The 22,385-nt window shown below is 37.4% G+C and overlaps 1 protein-coding gene across 2 annotated transcripts in view; it reads left to right on the forward strand.

The window, feature by feature from the left end:
• Positions 1–22,385, forward strand: part of TNPO3 (transportin 3) — an 80,251-nt gene that overhangs the window by 36,900 nt on the left and 20,966 nt on the right. For both annotated transcript variants that reach the window (XM_040472004.1, XM_040472005.1), the window contains 10 exons: positions 1,730–1,873; positions 4,293–4,468; positions 5,158–5,296; positions 6,935–7,081; positions 9,535–9,642; positions 11,378–11,469; positions 13,398–13,537; positions 17,006–17,197; positions 19,652–19,743; positions 20,463–20,539. In XM_040472004.1, coding sequence (XP_040327938.1) covers positions 1,730–1,873; positions 4,293–4,468; positions 5,158–5,296; positions 6,935–7,081; positions 9,535–9,642; positions 11,378–11,469; positions 13,398–13,537; positions 17,006–17,197; positions 19,652–19,743; positions 20,463–20,539 — 1,307 coding nt within the window. The remainder of the gene's footprint in view (positions 1–1,729; positions 1,874–4,292; positions 4,469–5,157; positions 5,297–6,934; positions 7,082–9,534; positions 9,643–11,377; positions 11,470–13,397; positions 13,538–17,005; positions 17,198–19,651; positions 19,744–20,462; positions 20,540–22,385) is intronic.

Consider the following 22,385-nt stretch of genomic DNA (forward strand, 5'->3'; position numbering starts at 1 on the left):
TCGAAGCAGGCTCCAGGCTCTGAGCTGTCAGCACAGCACCCAGTGCGGGGCTCGAGCTCACAAACTGTGGGATCATGACCGGAGCCGAAGTCAGACGCTTAACCGACTGAGCCACCCAGGCGCCCCAATAATATAGTTCTTAAAGAGGAACCCAGGGTAACTTAGTTCTGAAGCTTTATGGTGCGTGTTTGATTCAGTTAACAGATTTTTTTTCCCTTCAAAGCAACTAGATTTAGATGTAGGGTTTTTCCAAAATTCTGTTTTTGAGTCAGAAGTTAGAATGTATAGTCATTCTATACATTCCATTTGTAAACATCCTGTCTTAGTAAATTGAAATGTCATTCAGGAAGTGTAAAGGCCAAATGGTTCTGTAATGACTTTACATCAAGAGCTTCATCAATTCAAGTTTATGTGTGGTTGCAGTGAACTTAACTTGAATCATTTCTGTTTTTCTTCTTTGATTTCAATTCAGTTCAGTACAATTGATACTAATTGGGAAGTATGAATTATAATTGCCTGATGATACTGCAAACATAAGGGGACTGTGGCTAACTAGAAGTACAAGGGTCAACATTTAGACCACTGTGGGATTCTGTACCCCAACACATGCCCCCCAAACCCCATGGCAATTATATTTCTAATCCATTACTTGTAAAAGTTATTTTGAAACATTTTTTTAATCCAGAAAAAGTTACATTACACTTAATTTTGGAAAAAAATGTACATCACAAAAACAGTTTGCAGAGAGAAACAGTGGTGAGTTTTAGTCTGAGTTTTCATTTTATCTCTTTTATCAACCCACCATATTTATAGTAGAGTCACTTTATGTGGAATGGCGTATTTGCTAGAATGTTCAAGTGCTGAAGCTGAAACATCAGCTTTTCATGTGGGGATGTACATTAGTCGGGCTAGCTTATTTTTATTCTATAAAATCAACTGCATAGACGAGTACTATTTTAAAGACACTTTTTTTTTTTTAATTTTTTTTTTTCAACGTTTATTTATTTTTGGGACAGAGAGAGACAGAGCATGAACGGGGGAGGAGCAGAGAGAGAGGGAGACACAGAATCGGAAGCAGGCTCCAGTCTCTGAGCCATCAGCCCAGAGCCTGATGCGGGGCTCGAACTCACGGACTGCGAGATCGTGACCTGGCTGAAGTCGGACGCTTAACCGACTGCGCCACCCAGGCGCCCCTAAAGACACTTTTAAAAAAATGCTTATTTTGAGAAAAAGAGAGCGTGCATGAGCGGGGAAAGGGGCAGAGAAAAAGGGAGAGAGAATCCCAAGCAGGCTCCACGCTGTCAGTGCATAGCCTGACAGGGGACTTGATCCCATGAACTGTGAGATCATGACCTGAGCTGAAATCAGGAGTTGGACGCTTAACCGACTGAGCCACCTAGTTGCCCTTATAGACAATTTTTTGATGAGATTACATTAATGAAGAAGTGGGATCTAAGAAACAGTTATTTCTGAAACACAGCTATTTTGAGGGAAGTCTGTAATCTATCTCAGCTTCCCAGTTGACAAAGTGGAGATAATAGTGCCTGCCTGTAGCTTTAGTGGGGATTAATGAAGAGTGTTGAGAGCAGCATCCGACACTTACAAAGCACTTTTGACTGTTAGCTGTCATTATTATCCTTCTCATTATTACACCTATAAGGTGATTGGACCTAGTGGTTTAAATATAAAGTTGGGCATTATTTAACTTTTTTTTTTTCCTTTTTTTCAGATGACCTGTGTAGAAAAAGCAGGAACAGATGAGAAGATGCTTATGAAGGTCTTCCGCTGTTTGGGAAGTTGGTTTAACTTAGGAGTTTTGGACAGTAACTTCATGGCTAACAATAAGTTACTAGCACTCCTTTTTGAGGTTTTGGTAAGGAATGGCTTTGTTTATGAAAGTATTTCTACCACATAGTCGCTTTCGGTAATAACTAACCTTCTGGGACATCGTGTTTTCAGATTTCTGCACGGTGATTGGAAGGTGTATAGTAAGAAAGCAGCAGTGTCCCTTCCTTGTTACCAAGTACCAAATTAAGGTATTAGTATTAATACTCAGAATAGAATGTAGTTAGATTTAATAGGAAAGCGGTCTTATACATAGATCCGTGATTTACATATTAAACTCTAAGTAACAAAAAACCATTGGTCTCTTTTTACCTGTTTTAAAAATATAATAATGGTCATTGGGTCTCAGACAGTTATAGGTGAGAATATTATCTTCGCAATTGAGATAGTTCACTTAAGCATCAGGGTTCACTTAAGCATAGGGTAGATTTAGGGCTTTTGAGATTAATGGAATAAACAGTAGTATCTTTTTATATATTTATGCATGTCTTCCATAAACTTTGAAAGTGATAATGCCTCCTAATACATTCGTTTGTCTTGGTAGATAGGACTAAGCAAGCATGTGGAATAAGACTACTTTTTAACACAAGAACAGCAATATCTCAAGGACGTATTGAACAGGTCTTTGGAGATGGGAGTGACTTTGTCCCGTTTTCCTGGATAGTTACCTTCCATGAAGTCATTAGTATGGAAGCTCTGTGGATACTGGTTGTGTGCTGGTGCACTACTATTTAGAAGATGGTAGCATGATACTGGATTGATACTGCTGTGAAAAGAAAAGGAAAAAAAGGAAGGCATATTCAAGGAGACATTTTTGTGTTTAATTGTTGTCAGTGTATTTATGCTGCATTCTTGCATCAGGAGCTAAGACTCAGGAAAGTTAGGATGCTAATAATTATTTTGCTATCATGTCTATTGATGCCCTACCTTAGTAATGGTAATTTGTGTTCTCATGTCACCAAGTTGTGTGAAGAGTAGTCAATATAAAATTAAAATCCCACTGTTGGCTGAAAAATTTATGGTTATGATTGATTAAATATGAAAGGAGCACAGTCTAGAATCCACTTCAAACTCAAGACAGTGTTACTTCTGGGAATTAAGACTGGGGTAAGGAATGAGCTCAGTAGTGTGCCAGCATGATACCATCTTCTCTACTGATCCGGTGTCAGGACTTCTCTGCCACTTAAGAGTGATTTTAGGGTCAGGGTCAAATATATTCTCATTCTTCTTAGATTCATTGTGGTTCAAAATCATGGCATATTTCAGTTTGCTTTATAGTTTGACCACAACTTTATTATAAATACAGCCTTTTCTCCCATAGTTCTTTTTTAAAAAGCTTTTACAAATATGATACTTCGTATAACATTACAAAAGAATAAATTTGAACATTTAATTTTTACAATGTAGTAATAATCAGAAATATTTATGAATCTACCTCTTAACCTAAGAATAATCTAATGAATGACTTACATATATCTGTGTGTTCTCCTGACCTTGCTAGTACAGCTCTGGAGATTCTAAATGTCCTTGTATTTTATTATTCACAGAAGACTAATATGCCTTTACTAAATTTATCCATCCTCTCAACTGTATTCTCCTGAATAGAAACCCTAGAGGTCTCGCTCTTTGAACCTTCTTCTGATCTGCTCTAATTTGTATCAGTTGCTCTTTAGATCTGCTCTCCAGCTGTCATCTTGGAACTTCTCTCTACTATGCTTCTGGATTGGGTTGTTTCTTGAACCTCCTTAAATACCTTCCTCAGAAGGATATGTGGGAAATAAACTTTGGATTTTTGCATTCCTGGGAAACATTTTTATTTTGCTTTCGTTCTTGGTTGGTGGTTTAACTAGATATAGAGTTCTAGGTTCAGTATTTTTTCCCTTCAAGATTTCCCAGGCCTTTCTCTTCTTGTATACTCGCAGGCATCATTGCCAATGAGAAGCTGAATAACTGATCTTTGCTCCTTTCAAAGTTACCTTCTCCTCTCATCCCCAGAAGTTACAAGAACCTCCGTTGAACCTTGATATTCTGAAATAGTATGATAATGTGTTAGGTATGGGTGTTTGAGACTTGTTGGACGCTTTTATTTTAGGTAGTACTTGAATATCAGAAGAAAAAAAAAGATGGAAAAGATTTCCACAGACTAAAACAGGGGGCGGGGAACACATGGCATTCTGTTTGAAGGAACTGGTATGGGGGGAGAAAAAACATGGAATTTTAGAAGTCATGTGACTGTGATTAAGGTACAAAAAGGCTGATTTGCTTGGCTTATAGGGAAATAGAAATAGGACAGGGAAGATTGATGAATATTGTCTGATTGAAGGCCATGACTGTTAGGCTATACATTTAAAGTACATGTTCAGAAACAGGCTGTAATTGTTTTGCTAGTACTTGGATTACGGCCCAGTGATCATACTTCATACTTCCCCATTCCTGCTATCTCCCAGCAACAAGATAAGACCTCATCCAACCTACATGAAGCTGCTTCAGATTGTGTGTGCTCAGCTCTCTATGCCATTGAGAATGTGGAGACTAACTTGCCGTTAGCCATGCAACTTTTTCAAGGAGTCCTGACATTGGAGACTGCATATCATATGGCTGTGGCACGTGAAGATTTAGACAAGTGAGTAATTCTTTCAGGCAGTAGCCCTGGGTTCCATCCTTCATGATTCTTTATGACTCTATTTGTAAATAAAGACACCACATCCTAAAGATGGTCTACTATTCTCAACTGAACCTAGAGTGGTAAATTGGATGCAAAAAGAGAGATTGTAATCATGGAAGGGATCCTCACAAAGGATAAGGCTCCAAGAATTAGGGGTGAAGTTTGGAGTATCAAGTATGATTTGATAAGGATTTAGTAATTGAGAATTTGAACTGACTTAAGAGTCATTTGCTTGGGGCGCCTGGGTGGCGCAGTCGGTTAAGCGTCCGACTTCAGCCAGGTCACGATCTCGCGGTCTGTGAGTTCGAGCCCCGCGTCACGCTCTGGGCTAAAGGCTCAGAGCCTGGAGCCTGTTTCCGATTCTGTGTCTCCCTCTCTCTCTGCCCCTCCCCTGTTTATGCTCTGTCTCTCTCTGTCCCAAAAATAAATAAATGTTGAAGGAAAAAAAAAAAAAAAAAAAGAGTCATTTGCTTATCTGTATAAAATATAAAAAAAAAAAGGTAGCTGTTAGGGAGATTTGGATACAACATAACAAATAATCACCACATGTCCCTTAGGGTAAGGATCCTTTTGTTGATTTAATTAACTGAGTCTATACGTATAATATACAGATTTCTGACGTGTTCTCATTACTCTTTCATCTACAGAGTTCTGAATTACTGCCGTATTTTCACTGAACTGTGTGAAACTTTTCTTGAAAAAATTGTTTGTACTCCAGGACAAGGTCTCGGGGACCTACGAACTCTGGAGCTGCTGCTCATTTGTGCGGGACATCCTCAATATGAGGTAGTGTCTATATTATGCTAAAGCCACTATTCTCCCAAGCTGTATGTTGCATATTACCTATATTCCATTGCCATTCGTCCCGCTTTTTATTTGTGGGAAACTGTAGTCTTATTTTTGATAAATGTGATATAGGAATTTCCTCTGTATTGGAGCTTTTTCTTTTTAAATTATATTTGGGTTTCTGCTTTGAATTCTTTTCTGTTTTCTTACCTGGTTAGCTGGGCTGACTGCCCTGGGCACCTTAGGGAACCCATTAGAAAGTAGTACTTTTTTCCTGAGTCCCTTCTCTATTTCCAGTTATTCTTTTTAGAGCTTTACAGCTCATATAAAATCTTCACTCTGCATCTATAAGTTTTAACATCCAAAGTTTTTCTCCAAATTGTGGGTGGGAATGAGAAAGAGATTGAGGAGTGCCTGGGTGGCTCAGCTGGTTAAGTGTTAACTCTTGGTTTTATCTCAGGTCATGATCTCACAGTTCATAAGATCAAGCCCCCTCTGCGCTGACAGCATGGAGCCTACTTGGGATCCTCTCACTCCTTCCCTCTCTCTGCCCCTCTCCCACTTGTGCACATGCGTGCTCTTTCTCTCTCTCAAAATAAATAAACTTTAAAAAGGTGGGGGGAGGGATTGAAAATATTTAAAAGTCTATATTCCAAAATCTCTACAATACCCTGCCTCTTAAAAGAGTTGGCTAGATTTTTAAAAATCTTGTTTATTCGAGAAATTTTGCCTCCTCTTAATAGTGTAAGAAGTGAGAAGGAACTCCCAAATTGGATATTGTTTTAAATAGATCTGTTTTGGATCCTTGATGGGAAAAGGGTGGTAAGGCCCCTCTTAGGGAGAAGCACAGGAGTGCTGTGATTCTCATCCCTTTTTCTCTTATTACATAAAAAATAATGTTTATTTGTTTGGCTTGATCTCATGAGGATATCTAGATTTGGATGAAACGCAAAACATTTTGGGGAGGAAGTACAGCACTATGTAATAGTTATCACTCCTTTAAATAGTTCCTGAGTAAGATGAACTGTGGATAAAGTCCCAGACTCTTCCCTTTCTGTCCCACTCAAGAAACTAGGGGAGTAAAAATGACATAAGGTTGGTATTATCAGGGATTTGCAGATGGTTTGTCTGGCAAAAGGTGTGTTAATCTCAAAACGAAAGGATTTTAGGGGAGGCTGGGTGGCTCAGTCAGTTAAGTGTCCAAATCTTGATCTTAGCTCAGGTCTTGATCTCAGGGTCATGAGTTCAAGCCCCACATTGGGCTCTGCTCTAGGTGTGAATCCTATTTAAAAAAAATAAATAAATGAAAGGGTTATAGATTTGAGAAAAAATACTTTAAAAGAGACTTCCATTTCTGTATCTGTTTCTCTAAATTCAGAATCTGCTGTTGAGAAGTTATCAGCTAAATATAGGGACTGCATAGCCAGTCATCCTAAATAGAGTTTGGGTCCTAACATGGGAAGATAGTTTGGGAGGATAATAATAAATCTGCTAGAGAAAACAGGTGCCTTCTTAACTTCTACTCATAATATTTTAAAGTATATATTCTTTCCCATAAGGCTCTGGTAATAAAATTGTCTTCATATTCCATTCCTTTTCTGATTCAAATAAATCTTTTCTTTTTCTCTAATTTGACAGGTAGTAGAAATTTCCTTTAACTTTTGGTACCGACTTGGGGAACATTTGTACAAAACTAATGATGAAGTTATTCATGGAATCTTCAAAGCTTACATTCAGAGGCTGCTCCATGCCTTGGCTCGACACTGCCAGCTAGAACCAGACCATGTAAGTTTCCTTCTCCACTTCTTCAAATCTTAGTTTCCTACACTTTTCAGTGTTAATTTGAAAATGAACTGAAAAAAGGAATCCGCAGGTTTTCTATCACTCTGTAGCTTATACTGAAGGAATCAATACCAGTATAATGAAGAGTATAAAGCTTATATAGAAAGAAATCAATTCTGCTGAGCCAGGAATCCTTCTCCTGGGAATTTACCTTAAATAATTTTAAAGAAAAAAAAAAATGGCTATTTTATGTACAAAGCATTATCTGTAAAATAAAAAAACGGTGAACTCATGTACAACAATATAAGAAGAGTTACGTAAATTATGATGCAGCAACTTGATGGACAATTATGCAACAGTTGAATGTAGTGACTTCTGAAGTAGTAGGAGTTGGTTTGCTAAATGAAAAAAATCAGAATGTAAAACTTTATATGCTGTATTTTTAATAGTATAATAGTATAGTGTATAATGTTTAATAGTGTAATAGTATAATTAAATAGTATAATGGTTGGTTTAAAACTAACACAAAAGTAAAGTATTGGAGGAGGTGGAGAGTTATATATGATTTCCCTCCCCCCCCCCCACAAAATAAACAACTTACTTTTCTTTTTTTTTTTTTTTTAATTTTTTTTTTCAACGTTTATTTATTTTTGGGACAGAGAGAGACAGAGCATGAACGGGGGAGGGGCAGAGAGAGAGGGAGACACAGAATCGGAAACAGGCTCCAGGCTCTGAGCCATCAGCCCAGAGCCCGACGCGGGGCTCGAACTCACGGACCGCGAGATCGTGACCTGGCTGAAGTCGGATGCTTAACCGACTGCGCCACCCAGGCGCCCCTACACATTTTTCTTTATACTGATTTTATAACTTAAAATATAGGAATAATCTACTTGCCTAGAAGAATATATACTAGAATTTTAGTAATAAATTTATAGTAATAAATTTATAGTAATAAAATAGTCCATTGGAAAACTCTTTAACCCCCTTCTTGCTTAGTTTATTCAAATCTTACAGCATTTATTTCATCCTTTTGGTTGGTTGGTTAGTTGGTTTAATTCCTGTCCCTTAACCTAGGATTTGGAGAGGTTTTTTTCCATTGCTTACAATTAAATCTGACATGAAAACTGTAACTGCCTTTGTTCTCTTTATTTTAGTGTTAACATTGTTGTTTGAGTCATGGTATTTTCCATCTCCAAGAATCTTCATGATGATGTAGTCTGGTGGTTTTCAATCTTTCTTTCTTTAGTGTTTTTTTGTTTTTTTGTTTTTTAATGTTTATTTCTGAGACAGAGAAAAAGAGACAGAATGCGAGTGGGGTGGGGCAGAGAGAGAGGGAGACACAATCCAAAGCAGGCTCCAGGCTCTGAGCTGTCAGCACAGAACCTGACGAGGGGCTCGAACTCACGAACTGCAAGATCATGACCTGAGCCAAAGTTGGACGCCCAACTTACTGAGCCACCCAGGCACCATTCTTTAGTTTTTTAATTGAGGAATCTTATCTTCAACTACATTATCTTAAAGCAAGGAGGTTGGACTCGATCAGCAATTCTCAATAGTACTAAGGTTTTTTTTCCGGATAGTCATGGATAAAGATTCTTATACATGCCCTTAACCATCTCACAATTGGAAGCATGAAATAAAAATGATCTATTTTTTAATGAAAAATTTCAAATGTTTGGCAAAGATGAAAATTTTACAGTGAATATCTATACCTATTATCTAAATTCTACCATTAATATTTTACTATACTGTATCTATCTATAGTATAGTATCTGTCTACCTACATAAAATTCTTCTTAAAGTCTAATTCTGTTTTGCATCTAGTTGTGATAATGATTTTTGTGAATCTTTTTTTTTAATTATTATTATTTGAAAGAGACAGTATACGCGAGCTGGGGAGAAGGGCAGAGGGTGAAAGAAAGAATCTTGAGCAGAGTCCATGCTCAGCCTGGAGCCCATTGTGGGGCTTGATCCCATGACCCTGGGATTATGACCTGAGCCAAAATCAAGTGAGACACTTAACTGACTGAGCCACCCAGGCACCCTGATTTTGGTAAATTTTGAACCATGAAGCTTCAGAGGCTTCTTCAGTACTAAAAAACTGGACCTTGTCTAGATAAACTTAAAAGCTCTTAAAATTACCACCTCTTCCAGATCACTTCCCACTCTGACCACTCCAAATTTTTCCAACAACAGAGCAAGGTATGACTTGGAAATGGGGAGCAAAAAAGGGAGAACAGTTTCTCATAGTAAAGGTAAAAGATAGGTTGTATTGACTTGACATACCTAAAAGTTTAGGACACCCTGTATAGTAAAATACCCTCTGATTTAGGCAGCTTATCTCTTGTTCATTGGTACTGAACTGCTGAATGGCTTTTTCTTTATTCTCAATTTTCTAGAGGTCAGTGAAAGCCTTAGTGAATTTAAAACAAATGTTATCTGACTTGAAATTTCAGGAGGGAGTTCCTGAGGAAACTGATGATTTTGGAGAGTTTCGTATGAGGGTGTCAGACCTGGTGAAAGACTTGATTTTCTTGATTGGGTCTATGGAGTGTTTTGCTCAGGTAAGTCCATTTGGAGATGCTTAGCAGTTTTACTGATCACTTTAGGTGTGTTCACTTCTGTGTCTTCTGTAAATGTTCCACCTTTTTCTTCGGTTTTAATGGCTGAATGGGACAGTAGATATGCAGGTGCCTAGCACACTGCCTGGCATATAGTAGCTTTATTTAGTATCTTACAAGCAAATTGCAGACTATGGATGTTTCAGTTACGGTTTTTATTCTTGCTAATGAAAGCTGTTCCACTTGTCCAGTTGGAATGGAAAATCATAGATGAACCTTAAAGCCCCAAGTATTTATAGGGAACTTGGACCTAGCCAGGAAAAGTAGGCAAGTTTTTCTGCTTTAATAATTATGTACCAACTCCTGGCAACTCTTTTAGTTATTTGGCATTTCCTTTGTCCACACTGACGGTTGGATTCCTGTGCAGTTTCATCCCAGAGGTGACTATACTAGAGTAGAAGATTCATAGTCCTGTGATTTTTCCTGACAATCAGTAACATTTTCCCTCATGAGGTTGCAGTCATCACCATTCCACATCACTTAACATTAGCATAATTTCAGGTGGTTTTCATATTACTGGATCATGCTCTAAGCTCTAAAATACAAGTTTTGATGCTTTGTCAGCAATACTGAACTAACCCTTATTTTATTTTATTTTTGGTAACCCAGCCATTTTGTGTATTTGGGGCATAATCTGATTTAGAAAGTGTTAATAAAATTAAAATTATTTTCTTTATATTAAGCAAAGTGTGTTTATTGATCTAATTACAAAGGGTTGGAGATTCTTAGAAAGCAGATTCAATGAGATCACCAGATCACAGGCAGATGACCTGTGTTCAGATTTCAACTCTTCTCTCATTGGCAATGTAGCTTTGAGCAAGTTACTTGTTCTTCAGACCTCAGTTTACAAATTTGCATAAATTAACAGTGTTATCCAAGATATTTTCTGTGGAGCACCAGCCGTAAATGATGTTTTTTGGTAAAAACAAAAACACCCCACAAACAAAACACCAAACTATCCTCAATTAAATTTAGGAAATGACTGAAGCAGTCTATGAAAGGCTTTGTGAAATCCTACAACAAGAGAATTCTTTAATTTTCTTACTTAGCAGTGTTTGTTATTTGACTACAGGAATCCTATTTAGAATAACACCCAGTCACATTCCACAGATGGATATGCCCTGGGAAATTTCTGGACTAGAACATCTCTGAGTGTTCTGCTTGGTCTCCTTTTTCTTCCCCTTGCTTGGATATAGGATTGTGATAGATACTTCTAAATAGCTGCTTTTTTGGAATTTAATCTGTACTGCCAGTTTTGATGCAGACAAGTATTTAAAACGATAGAAATGTAAAATCAATACATACATAAAAAATTCACATTGTATTTCAGTTTTAAGTGTATATATGTATTTATCAGCTATGATCAGGATCAGGAAAAGACACTTAAGTATTATGTTTTGCTTTTCCATAATATTCATTTTGTGGGCGCAGATGATAACCTTGATATACTCTTGGGGATCTAACTGGGTTTATTTTAGATATTAAAATAACATTTACTTATAGTCAGTGAAGGTGTGAAAAAAGAAAATAATATTCTCCCCTGGCTCTGAGAGATAATTAGATTTAGAAACAAGGGGCTAGATTTATTTTAACTAACAGGATTTTTTTGTTTTGTTTGTTTTGGAATTCTATTCTGTTTTCCTTTTAATGGATCCATAATCCACCTCTTCTTCTCTAGTTATATTCTACTCTGAAAGAAGGCAACCCACCCTGGGAGGTGACAGAAGCGGTTCTCTTTATCATGGCTGCTATAGCAAAGAGTGTTGATCCGTGAGTGTCTAATAAGTCTTTTGCTGGGAACTCTAAATATCAAAGGAAGGAAAATTACCATTTTTTTCTTATATGGTATATATTTGGAAATTCTCTTAGAACTTCTTCTATAATGCTGCCTAGTCTTCTGACTTCCAGAGTCTATTCTAGAGTAGCATGCATTGCTGATATCCATGTTTTAACCACATTTCCTAGAGTTAAAATTGTTTTGTTTTTGATGCTAGGAAGAGAATGTTGATTTATCTTTCCAAACGAGGCTCCCTTGTGAAAGTTGGTACAATCAAAAATTTGTTAGGCTGTTAAATTGTTGGTACTTGATTAAAAGCAGTTGAATAGGCACTAATTGGCTCTCATCTGATTCTGCGACCTTCAGTAAGTTATTCTTACAAATATTTCATTATATTGTTCTCCTTTTTGTCTGCCTTAGAGAATCATTTGCGAGTTTCAGAGAGGCAAGACATAGACACTGTTTCACGTTAAAAGAGGAGCAAAATCTAAGGGGCAGTTATTTTGCTATTGCCACTGGAAATGTTTAAGTTAATTAGAATTTGATTCCTAATTGATAAGCATAGAAATTCTGTTTATGATTTTAACATGAATTCCTAAAAGCAGAATTTACTCTGTGCTCTGAGTTTATAAATTGAGGCTGATATCTATCAAGTTTTCTTGTATTGTGATCAGATACCTGCAGTTGAGCTCTCTATCCAAAGCCTTGGTTGGCATGTATTTATGAAAAGTATAGTGCTTCTTTATGAGCTGCTTTTCAGGGCTTAGTCAATGAAATCTTACATTGTTTGTAACCCAGTACATATTCAAGGAGATAGAGTAGGTTTGTTTTTCTCTATCAAGAAGTTCTGGTCCTGAATTGTATACCACTATTTGCTCTTAAACTCGTTTTGGTATCTTTGGGAACCTTCAGTGATAGTCTGATATTAAAATCACTAATATTCTAACTGATATGTGTTGATGTGAAAAAGGATGGGTAGAGAGTCTCAAAAATTAGCTTAGTGCCCCCAGGAAAGAATAAGGCATAAACGAGAGAAGATTTTACATTGTTTTACCACCTTTCGAGTGAACTGCCTGGTTACAGTTTTTTAGTGTAAATAAAGGATTCAATAGACTTAGTTTATCAGCAGGGAGTGCTTTTGCTTTAATCCAGGACATTATTTGGATTTTAAACATCTTTCATTTCTGGATCGTATCCTACCATTTTGAGGGCATCCTCCACTCTGTAAAGAATTTCAGCCAGTATTCTTGGGGAGTGGAAAAAAGAAAAGGAAAGGGAAAAAATAAATTCATGGAGCTGTGGAGAGTATTTGGTTAATTTCCCTCATGTTCCACGTCAGGGCACCTTTACCTCTTCCTGCAGCTTGTATTCTTGTTCCTTTAGATAGTGAGCTGGCTCATCCATACTTCTCTGTTCTTAAAGTCTTCAGTATCCAGTTATAAGAAATCTTTTGGAGAATAATCAATAGCAAGTGGTCTGTGAGAATTATTCATTCATTAATTTAGCCATTCAGCAATATTTATTGAGTGCCCACTATGTGCCAGGCACTGTTCTAGGAACTGCAGATAGAGGAATAAATAAAATGGATTCTTTAAAAGAAGACATTCATCCACAGTAAATGCCTGCTTCTCCAATTTAAAGAGCCTTATTTGATAGCAGGATGTGTCTTTAGACACTTTACTGTCATTTAGAAGATTAAGGAGCAGAATGCTTCTCTTTAAACAATGATATCTTCCATTTCTGTCTTTTCGCTTTTTTCGAGGACTCAAGTAAACTTTCATACCAGCTGTTAAGCACTTTTATCCAAATGGTTGTTTAGAAAAAAGCCCTTTAGCAATGATTCGTCTCATTGCAGCCTGTTAACAGGCCAGAACCTAACCTCTGAAATCAGTAACTGTGAATACTTGCCTTTTGTACTCAGGGAGAACAATCCAACACTTGTTGAGGTCCTAGAAGGAGTTGTCCGTCTTCCAGAGACTGTACATACAGCTGTGCGATACACCAGCATTGAATTGGTTGGAGAGATGAGCGAAGTGGTTGATCGAAATCCTCAGTTTCTTGGTATGTGTGAACTCACCCCTCTGTAGCTGCTGTGTCTGATTTTTCTGCTTTTGTTCTTCCTCTTTTGCTCTGGTTCTTTTTCTGTTTTTATGGGTAGGCAGAATGTTTCTAGACATTGAGAGTAATGATATGAGTTATTGTTTAGTTTGACGCAACATTTATACTCTGATCAGACCTTGGAAAAAGCATCTTTGAAAGATTAGATCTCTATATAGGGAAACAGTTTGCTTCTAGAATTGAAAGTAAAGGTAGAAATCATTTCTTTTATCCCTCTCATTTTCTAGATAACAATCCAGAGACCATCCAGGGTAGTATATATTGAGCCCCCTTGATGTTCAAGAGTGATATATTCTGAGAATTTTAAGAACCCCCAACCAAACTTGTGAATATCATTAATTATATCATTAAGTTTGATATATTTCCTATACTTATCTTAGTCACCACCTTTTTGGGTTTTTAAAATTCCAGTATAGTTAAATAGTAGTAGTGTTACATTAGTTTCAGGTGTACAATACAGTGATTCAATAATTCTATGCATTACTTAGTGCTTATCAAGATAAGTATACTCTTAATCCCCATCAGCAATTTCACCCATCTCCTCCACCCACCCCACTTCTGGTAACCATCAGTTTGTTCTTTAAGAGTCTGTTTTTTGGTTTGTCTCTTTATTCCTTTGTTTTGTTTCTTAAATTGTACATGAGTGAAATCATGCAGTATTTCTCCTTCTCTGGCTTATTTCACTTAGCATTATACTCCCTGGATCTATCCATGTTGCTGTAAATGGCAAGATTTTATTTCATTTTTTTTTTTTTGGCTGAGTAATATTCCATTGTATGTATATGTATACACCCCCCCCACACACACACACACATATCTGCTTTATCCATTCGTCTACCGATGGACACTTGGGATATCTCTATAATTTGGCTCTTGTAAATAATGCTGCATTAAACATAGGAGGGTGCATATATCTTTTTGAATTAGTGTTTTTGTATTCTTTGAGTAAATACTCAGTAGTGGAATTAGTGGATTATATATTTATTACCACTTTTCAGCTTGATTTTGTTTTACATATCTTTTTTTTGTTTGAAACTCTTGCTTAAAAAATGATGTATGTTTGGGGCACCTGGGTGGGTCATTTGGTTAAGCAGCTGACTTCCGCTCAGGTCATATCTCACAGCTTGTGAGTTCAGGCCCCGCATCTCTGCTGTCACCACAGAGCCCACTTTGGATCCTCTGTCTCACCTGCTCTCTGCCCCTCCCCTGCTTGTGCTCACTCTCAAAAATAAACAAACATTAAAAAAAAAGTGATGTATATTTCTTTTTTTCTTGTTTCTGTATACAGAGCCTAGATATCCTCACATTATAGCTGAGATACTTTCAACATACCATTTAAAAATCTTTTCAAAATACCTGTTTCCTAGATTTCTTCACTTCCATTATTTGGCTTTCTTTTCTGAATGATTTTTCCACAGGAAACAGAGTAGGTTTGTTTGGGTTTTTTTTGTTTGTTTGTTTGTTTGTTTGTTTGTTTGTTTAAGAGTTATCATTCAGGGGTTCCTGAGTGGCTCAGTTGGTTAACCAGCCACCTTCATTTGGCTCAGGTCATGATCTCGCAGTTCGTGGGTTTAAGCCCCTCGTAGGTCGCTGTGCTGACATTGGGGCCTTGAGCCTGCTTTGGGTTCTGTCTCCTTTCTCTGCCTCTCCCCTGTTCACACTCTCTCTCTCAAAAATAAACATTAAAAATTAAAAAAAAAAAAAAAAAAGCTTTATCATTCAGTCCCACTTTGCAGTGTTGGATTCAAATGTGTGCTTCAGCAGTAAGACAAATCCTGAAGCAGTTTGACAATAAGACAGATGTTCATACTTACTTTGCAATAGTCAAAACAATAAATATTCCATTTGAGAATCACAGAAGTCTATAATATTATGGTTTGCCTATACTAGGTTCTACATTTTACTTCTTCTCATTTTTAGGCTTAAAAAGCCTTCTTTAAAAAAAAATTTTTTTTAGTGTTTATTTTTGAGAGAGAGAGAGAGACAAAGACAGAGACAGCATGAGCAGGGGAGGGGCAGAGAGGGAGGGAGACACAGAATCCGAAGCAGGCTCCAGGCTCTGAGCTGTCAACACAGAGCCTGATGTGGGGCTAGAACTCCCGAACTGTGAGATCATGACCTGAGCCAAAGTTGGATGCTTAACCAACTGAGCCACCCAGGTGCCCCAAAAAGGCTTCTTCTGTGGAGAGGGCCAGGGTTTCATCCTGGTTGGTACTTTATATTGGTTATTAGACTGGAAATGGAAATAACTTTTTAGTGCGCTTGAAGACATTATTTACTCCTTTTATGGTTTGGTGTGAGGTTATTCTAAAGTACTCATGAAGTACTCTTTAATCATATGTGATTTTTCCATAGAAAATCACTCTGATTTTTATAAAGTAAGGTAAAAGATAAGTAAAATTTGTTTTATAGAAATTCATTTTCATAATCAGTTTCTTTGGTATACTTCCAGTGTTTAAAAGATAAAACATAATTTTCCAGAAGCACTAAAGCACCATCTGCATGTTTTTAAGGCCTTTTGTAACTATAAAGAAGCAAGTATAAAAGTGTCCACTTTAGATAACTGCCATTGTCCTAATTAATATAGGCTGTTTTTACATAATGACTTATCTCTGAGTATAAATAATGGTAGCTCTCTGAACTTTATATTCTTTCTTACATTACCTTATTCTTAATACTTGGATGATGATATCCACTAGTGGTTTTCAGACTGTTTTGTGTGAAGGCTTAGCCATGAAGAAAGAAATAGAAGGTGAATAGAGAGGACCCAGGGCTTCCTGACACTAAGTCAGCAAAATCAAGCTCCATTTGTGTGTGTGTGTTTTAATGTTTATTTATCTATTTTGAGAGAGCGAGAGCACACAAGAGGGAGAGGGCCAGAGTGGTGGGGAAGAGAGCAAGAGAATCCCAAGCAGGACCTGCACTGTCAGCCCAGAGCCTGATGCAGGGCTTGAACCCATGAACCATGAGATCATGACCCAAGCGTAAATCAAGAGTCAGAGGCTTTAACTGACTGAGCCACCCAGGCATCCCCACATTTCATTTTTTAAAATGGTTCTTTTTTGGGGCATCTGAGTGGCTCAGTTGGTTAGGCATCCTCCTTTGACTCGGCTCATGATCTCGCATTCGTGAGGTTAAGCCCCGCATGGGGTTCTGCACTGATAGCTCAAGGAGCCTGGATTCTTCTTCAGATTCTCTGTCTCCCTCTCTTTGCTGCCCCCTCACTCACACTGTGTCTGTCCCTCTTCCCCTCCTTCTCCCTCTCCCTCAAAAGCAAACATTAAAGTTTTTTTAATGGTTCTTTTGCTTTTTAAAAAAACGGAGGGGGGATATAAACCTCTGTTCTAAGAAACTAGAAGTTTCCGTTGAGTTTCACATACCTAATGTTTACTTTGTGGCTTCTCTCCTTAGACCCTGTTTTGGGCTATTTGATGAAGGGCTTGTGTGAAAAGCCTCTGGCTTCTGCTGCAGCCAAAGCCATTCATAACATTTGCTCTGTCTGCCGAGACCACATGGCTCAGCACTTTAATGGACTCCTGGAGATTGCCCGTTCCCTTGATTCCTTCATGTTGTCTCCAGAAGCTGCTGTGGGCTTGCTAAAAGGTATTTACTTCAGATGTTAACCAGTAACATCTCTAAGCCACTTCTGGGGGTTATCTTACATTAATCACATCCCAGTTTTTCAGTTGCAACATACTTACTGATGGAGAAGGTGACCTTTCCACTCAGGGGAGGGTGTTGATTATATACACATGCGCTCTTCTCTTAGAATGTTTTAAGGCTATATAACTAATTAAAACTGCTTACAGTGTGTAGAGCACAGACCTAGATTTTGGGCAGAGACAACACATTCCAACTAAACATAGTTCGTTTTTGAGTTGGGGGGAGAATAAAAAGGGAGACCAAATGGCATTGCCATACCAAAGAGGTAGGTGGAAATTTAAAGGTAGTGTGTGTGGATCAGTCCTGTAGTAGAAACTTGGTCTTTTAGCAGTATGATCCAGTATGGATCAGCTTTACACTCAGTGACAGCCTATCCAGAGGCAAGCAGCCAAAGTGGTGATAAAGTTGAGTAAGAAGAACCGGAGATATTAAAGGCTAGGAACACAGACAGAAGAGACTTTAAGCATGATGGCTATTTTTAAATATTTGAAAGATTACCTTATAAAAGAGGGGACAGATTTATTTTATGAGTAGTAGCCAGTGGTTGATATTTACTGGCTCTTAGAAAGAAAATGCTTTCTAACTAAACTCTAAAAGCAGATTGGGGTGCCCTGTGAGGTAATAAAATCCTTACAGCTGGTAGTTAGAGGGATTGAGGATATATCAAATAAAGGATTGGGTAACATAACCTGTGCAGCATCATTTAATCTTCTGTGAGTAGCAAACAAGTTAGTCTTGGCTAGATTGGATGACCTGTGTGTGAACTAACTGTTCGTTCTTATATCTGACGAAGTTCCTTCTGGTGTATTTGCATTTTCCAAGACATTTTCTTTTTGTAGTATGGGTTTTTGTCATTTCCCTTCATAGCATAGATAATAAGGCATTAAACCGGAGTCAAATATTCTTATTTCTTATGACCTACTGCTAGTGGTTATTGTTGCCATCGTGTAATTTTCTAGTGAAATTGAACCTTGATGCCGAAGTGATGTCTAACTGTAGTAGGATGTGGCATCTCAGTTATCTTTATCTTTATCTTCTAGATAAAGAAAACTTCGTAGTAACATTCTTCTCTGTAGGAATGAATTGAAAGGAAAAGTCCTATTTAAGTTAGATTTCTCCCCCTTTCAGTTTTAAGCACGTCTAACTCATTTATGGCTTATAGACTACCGGAAGAAATCATTTAGTTTTTTAATTCACATTTGAAGACGTATGGATTGATTACTGTTCTTTTATGTTGTTGTTGTTGTTTGTTTGTTCTGTTCTGTGACTGTTCTGTTGAATGAAATTTTGGGAGATGAGAAAAATCATAGTCAAGGGATTTTCTTTTCTTTTTTTTTTTTTATACCTTGAGAGAACCTAGGCTAATATGTAATCATTTGGATTTGGGGGATATGCTTAAGCATTTGGTGGGGAGTATGACAAGAGGAAGGCTGAGTGAGAAGGGTCTGGGCCTTCTAATTTAACCTAGCTACTTTTTTTTTTTTAACCTATTTTATTGGAATTTCAAGTTAAGATTTTATTTAATAAAAAAAGTGATTTTTCAATGATTTGAAAAATGAAAGAAAGGCACACTTAACTTACTCTTCGGTTCAAAGCACTAATTTTACAGATAAAGAAACTAGGCCCAGAGATAATACCTCACCTAGCTCATAGATTCTGTTAGGTATAATTAGAATCAGATCTCTAATTTCAGCCCTTTTTACAAAAAAAAAAAAAAATTATGTCTTGTCTGTACTTGTAAAAAAATAAATAAATAAAGGCTCTCCTTTACCTCCTAAATCAGAATCTCTGGGAAGTTTGAGAACCATTGTACCATGCTGTATAAAAATAGCTTTGGCATTGTTTTGTTTCTTTTTTAAAAAAAAATTTTTTTTTATGTTTATTTATTTCTGAGAGAGAGACAGAGCATGAGTGGGGGAGGGGCAGAGAGAGAGAGGGAGATACAGAATCAGAAGTAGGCTCCAGGCTCTGAGCTTCAGCACAGACCGGACGCGGGGCTCGAACTCACAAGCTTCGAGATCATGACCTGAGCCGAAGTCGGACGCTCAACTGACTGAGCCACCCAGGTGTCCCTGGCATTGGTTTTGTAAAGGAGGTTTTTAAAGCATGTGAAGAATTGGAAGGGGAGATGTATTTAAACGTCTTTAAATCCATAGGCTACTGAGGAGAAATAATATTAACTTCAGTTGTAAATGTTAGTGTGAAAGTCACTTAGTCGTCTAAGCTAAATAAAGAAAAATCAGCCCTAAATAACAAAATACTGTACCTGAAAAAAAGTGATGATCTTTTTAAAAGAATGAAACCAGCCAGCCTCTTCTGTTAGCCAATGATGTAGACCAGTGAGTTACCTCAATTTCAGCTTTTATTTTATTTGTATTTTTCTTTGTCTTGCAGGGACAGCGCTTGTTCTAGCCAGATTACCTTTGGATAAGATTACTGAATGCCTTAGTGAACTTTGTTCTGTTCAGGTTATGGCATTGAAAAAGGTGAGCCCAATTAAATGAGGGGTTTTATACCTATATATCATGATAACATGTTAGAAAGGAAAAGACAAAATTATATATTTACAGGTATTCTTCTGTCTACCTAGATAAGTCAGGAGCACTGAACTAAAACGTTCTTAAAATTAGTAAATCTATCAAAGGAGCTGCATAAATGGTATAAGTATTCTAAAGTCAGTAGATTTCCACTATCAGTAGTACCATTTAGAAGATACAACAGGGAAAACACCAACTTAGCAACCAAAACCGTAACCTACAATGTTCCGTTAAAGAATATCATAAAGATGTCTGCTCTTATCAAGTTACATTTATATTTACAGCAAAATAATAGGAGAACTTGATATAGTGATTCTAAAGTTTATCTCTAATAATATGCTGGTGGAAGTATTTAAGAAATTTTGGGAAAGAAGAATAAGAAGCAACTTGCCTTATCTCTTAATATATGTTATGAAGCCATAATAATTTAAAAGTTATAATAGAAAGTGAAATTAAAATAGATTAAATAATGTCACATATAAACTATAGTATATATAATATCTTAATGGTTATAAAAGTTTGCACCATTTGAGTAACTATCAGGAATCTCTTATAGGGAAATAAGCAGAGATTGAGAAAGAGGTTAATGTCTAAAGGTGTATGTTACAGTGTTTGCTGTAGGTTTGTATGTGTTACAACAGAGTGTTAATATCTTTCTGTCTCTTCAGCTGTTGTCTCAGGAGCCCAGCAATGGCATATCCTCAGATCCCACTGTATTCTTAGATCGCCTTGCAGTAATATTTAGGTAAGAAGGGAAACTGGATGCCTGCCTTAGGTTAAAAGCTCAAATAAGATGATTATGTACTGAAGAAAGCAAGTGTTTTTTTCCTAAACTTCCAGGTACATCTGACAATCTTCTGTTAGAGGACCGATAAGCCCATTATCTGAAACTTTGGTGCAAAGATAAATTCTAAGCATTAGTTTTTGGTAGGCCTCTGTCAAAAGACCTTTAAAATGTAATTAGATCAGTCATTATCCAACTTTAACATGCATCACAGTCACCTTCAGGGCTCAGCTTATCAAAACAGATTGCTGGGTCCCATCTCCAGAGTGTCTGGTTCAATTGGATTTGGGGTAGGACCCAAGAATTTACTGCTGCTTGCTATTTGTAGGACCACGCTTTCAGAACTATTGCTGTAGATTGTAGGGGTGCAAAAAAATATTGATCAGGTGAAATTAATCCTTCTTTGAAGTCAAGAGGAGCCTAATGATTAAAAAGGCATTTGAGTAACAATGTTCGAAGAGTGATCCTTATTGAGTTACATAATTTGTGAGACCCACAGATACAATTGGAATATGAGAGTACTTGTGTAAAAAGCCTATGTGGAGTAAGTTAAAACTGAGGTGTTTTAGCTTTTTCTTGTCAGCTGATGTTTTTATTTTAATTTGGTACAGTGCTTTTCTTGTATAATTATGATAGCCCTGTTAACATGACATTCTGAAAGCCTATTAACAATAGTCCTTACTTCATAATGAGTGGAAGAAAATCTGCAATAGATGGAAATCCCCCGATTTAAAGAAAATGAGATTTTTGTTAAGTTGCTGTTGAGCTCATTTAAATTAAAGAATTTCCTTTGAAGAGGTTGGTAATCATACAGGGTTTTTTGTTTTTGTTTTTTTCCTGCTTTCTTTCAAATTAGTGGATTCTAGAACTAGGCAAATAATTGGATTTGACATATTGTGGGTGGGCTCATATTCTATGTCATTGGGTTCAGACTAGAACCATGAGAAACCTCTTTGGTAAATTAGAATTCCTAAAGCTTTTGCCTTTTAATGCTGGGAATGGAGCAGTACTTGGTTTCTCATAGTGGATTTAGATAGTCTGTGGGTTTTTTATTTTTTAAGTTTCTTATTTTGAGAGAGAGAGAGACAGAGACAGTATGAGTGGGGAAGTGGGGAGAGAGAGAGAGGGAGAGAGAGAATCCCAAGCAGGCTCCACGCTGCCAGTGCAAGCCCACTGTGGGGCTCGAACCTATGAAACCGTGAGATCATGACCTGAGCCGAAACCAAGAGTCAGACAGACGCTTAACCCACTGACCCACCCAGGCCCCTGTAGACAGTCTGGTTTTTAATTAATACTTTTAATTAATTTGGAAGAGCCTATATATTCTGATTTTTAAAGGGAAAAAATGGAAAAGATAATTGTAGTGCCCCACAACCTGTTTAAGCTAGAGTTGGATTGAGTTTGCATATTCTTTTTTTTTTTTTTTAATTTATTTTTTTTTTCCAACGTTTATTTATTTTTGGGACAGAGAGAGACAGAGCATGAACGGGGGAGGGGCAGAGAGAGAGGGAGACACAGAATCGGAAACAGGCTCCAGGCTCTGAGCCATCAGCCCAGAGCCCGACGTGGGGCTCGAACTCACGGACCGCGAGATCGTGACCTGGCTGAAGTCGGACGCTTAACCGACTGCGCCACCCAGGCGCCCCGAGTTTGCATATTCTAATGGAAGTAGCTTAAACGTGGCAAAGGAAGGGGAGGAGGTTGGTTTGAACTCTGTGCTCATGTTTGAATGGAGTAGAAAGGAAAGGTATTGAGTCATACATAACTTAATTATTTGGCATTCTTTTTATGGTGACAGTGTGACTAA

This window comes from Herpailurus yagouaroundi, unplaced genomic scaffold (genome assembly GCF_014898765.1).
Source record: "Herpailurus yagouaroundi ecotype Mexico unplaced genomic scaffold, PumYag 100, whole genome shotgun sequence".
NCBI classification, from domain to species: Eukaryota; Metazoa; Chordata; class Mammalia; order Carnivora; family Felidae; genus Herpailurus; species Herpailurus yagouaroundi.